The sequence below is a fragment of the Corvus brachyrhynchos genome, unplaced genomic scaffold (genome assembly GCF_000691975.1).
Source record: "Corvus brachyrhynchos isolate BGI_N302 unplaced genomic scaffold, ASM69197v1 scaffold3, whole genome shotgun sequence".
Classification (NCBI taxonomy): domain Eukaryota; kingdom Metazoa; phylum Chordata; class Aves; order Passeriformes; family Corvidae; genus Corvus; species Corvus brachyrhynchos.
In genome coordinates, this window is record NW_008237619.1 from 11,000,746 (window position 1) to 11,003,307 (window position 2,562).

The 2,562-nt window shown below is 39.2% G+C and overlaps 1 protein-coding gene across 1 annotated transcript in view; it reads left to right on the forward strand.

Moving 5' to 3' along the window:
- Window positions 1–1,840: 1,840 nt before the first annotated feature.
- NME7 (NME/NM23 family member 7) overlaps window positions 1,841–2,562 on the forward strand; it is a 72,626-nt gene continuing 71,904 nt past the window's right edge. The window contains exons 1-2 of the mRNA XM_008631903.2: window positions 1,841–1,858; window positions 2,118–2,225. Coding sequence (XP_008630125.1) covers window positions 1,841–1,858; window positions 2,118–2,225 — 126 coding nt within the window. The remainder of the gene's footprint in view (window positions 1,859–2,117; window positions 2,226–2,562) is intronic.

Genomic DNA, 2,562 nt, shown 5'->3' on the forward strand with positions numbered 1-2,562 from the left:
AACATGTAATTGAATCTGATTCATAGTAATGCAATTACATGTCTTCAGTGTTATGAAGAGGCATTGGTTAAAGGTGGTGCATCTTTTTTATTTCATCCATCGCTAGTCGTTTTCTGGAGGTAGTACTTGAGAAATGCCCCATCTCTGGAAGTGTTCAAGGCTGGATGGGGCTTTGAGCAACCTGGTCTGGAGAAAGGTGTCCCTGCCATGGCAGGGGGGTTGGAACTGGGTGATCTTTAAGGTCCCTTCCAACTCAAAGCATTCTATGGTTCTATGAAACAGAACTGTTTTTCTTTTTAGACAATGTCTTTGGTAGCAAACTGCTTCTCTATAAAATCCATTCTTGACAAGATGGTGATTAGTCAAATTAATTGAACAAATATCTTGTTGTCCAGTAGTGTGAGTGTAAGATCAAAGTTGAATTCAGTCTGACAACCCTTATTACTGCTTACTGCCTGTATAGCAAAATTCAGGAGTGAGTTTTGCCAAAAGACAGTTTGTTCTGACCTGCATATTGCCAGAATGATGGCAGTAGCAGTAGTGACGCAAACACATCCAGCTCAAGCAAGGGCCGGAAACCAGGCTAAGTCCCTAGGGAGTTTTCATGCTGGATGCTGCACGTAAAAGATGAGCTTAACTCTTGTCAAAGGCTGCAGTGTGTACTGTACAGATAATACAGAAGTTGGAATAGCTGATGCTAATAAGGTTTCCGGTGCTGCACAGACTTCTACAGAGAGAAATGGAAACTCTGCATCCTTCACGGGCTCTGTGCTGCCTCCATGGCATAAGTGTTTCTGCAGTGCAATCGTATCTTTGCTTGCAGTGTAGGGGGTACCATAAGAGTTGACGGGCGGGTGGGGCATTTGCCACGGTGCTTTTGACTGAAGAGGTACTAGTGTTCATCACACTGTAAAATTCTGAGTTTGTTCTTCATTATCTCATTCTTTCCTGCTGCTGCTTCTGTTAGGACTTCAACCTGCAGAAGCACTTAGTCCTAATTCAGTGGTAAGCTGAAGATGCTGGAAAAGTATGATTCTTTTCCTGCTGGTGTTTTAGATTAGTCATGGAAGCTCACAGCAGCTCTCTGTCTTGTTGCTTATTAAGTTGTCTTTGTAACAATTGAAATGCCGCTGTTTTCTAAAATCTGAATACTAAAAAGGCCCACATGTCTTTAGGTTAAACTCCCAGTGGTTCCTCGATGTTTAAAGTGTATAAGAAGAGTACAGATATATGTGAAGTGTGGAAATGTGTGACAAGACCATGCTTGCCCTCAGGAGCAGCAGTCAGATTTAGAGGAGGTGTGGGAATTAAAAATTGAAAGCTCCATCTAACTATTCCAGCTGTCAAATAACTGATACTGCATCAATAACTAACAGACATGTACCAGTAAGAGGAATGAGAACTGCACATCTACGTGCTGTACCTCACCTTCGTGCTTGCTTTGCTGGGGGCTGTTGTCCTCTGAGGATGAGGTGTGGGGAGAAGCTACACATGTAGTTACACTTCTGGAATTACTGCAATCCATCTCTCTCATCTGCACTCCTTAGGGGCAGAAAATGAGTTGTAAATGAGGTTGGGCTATTTCTGCTTTATGTAAATTTCAGGAAGTTAAGTAGTGAATCAAACGAATGTTGTCCTTAACTTGAATATCTCATCATTAAGAGGAGTTTAGATGTGACTGTTAAGGAAGAAGAAAGTGTTTTCTTGTAGGATGTGTAGAAAATGTGTTAAGAGTAATTTAATTGTAGGTGAACACTTTTTTTTTAACAAAAGAAAGTAAATTAAATACTTTGACTAAGTTAAGAAGTCTAACAACAACTTCTATAGTAGCCCATGCTTCATGATTGATGAAATCAGGGTAAGTTATGAGATTGTCTGGAAAACTGCCATGATCCAAGTTCTATCCTACTTAAAAGAGGATAGCTAACAAGTGAAAAGATGTCACCAGCTTTGGTAGGCAGTAGATAATATGCAGAGTGTGCCAGTCCATTTACAAGGGATGGGGTTTTTTTTACTTTTATGATAAAAAATGAAGGAAGTTTTTTATTTGTGTATTTTTACATAGAGAATATTTATGCTTTCTGTAATAGCCAGTTTTGCCCCTTTTCTTTTTCCAGAGTCAAGATGAGAGATTTGCTTTCATTGCTGAGTGGTATGACCCAAGTGCTTCGCTCTTTCGGCGTTATGAACTTCTGTATTACCCGAAAGATTCATCAATTGAAATGGTAAGGATGTAAGAAAGAAAATCTGTTGTCATAAATGTAATATCCAGTTAAACAGTTCATAAAATGGCAAGCTATTGCCTATGTCTGTTGATTTTCCAGGTAAGAAATTTTAATTTAAAATGTATCTTGCTCTGTTTCTAAAACTAAAAGAAGCACAAAAATATGAGCTCACAGTGAAGCATATGGAATAGGTTTCACATTTATGATTTTTTTCTTTCTTAAAGCTTGCTTTGGTGTGGAGAGATTAGTTTTCACAAATCTGTTTTCATTCAGTCTCTGCTTGGGTTTCATAATTGAAACTCAGCAACACTGGCCTACTGCTTGAGAAGAGTGAGCT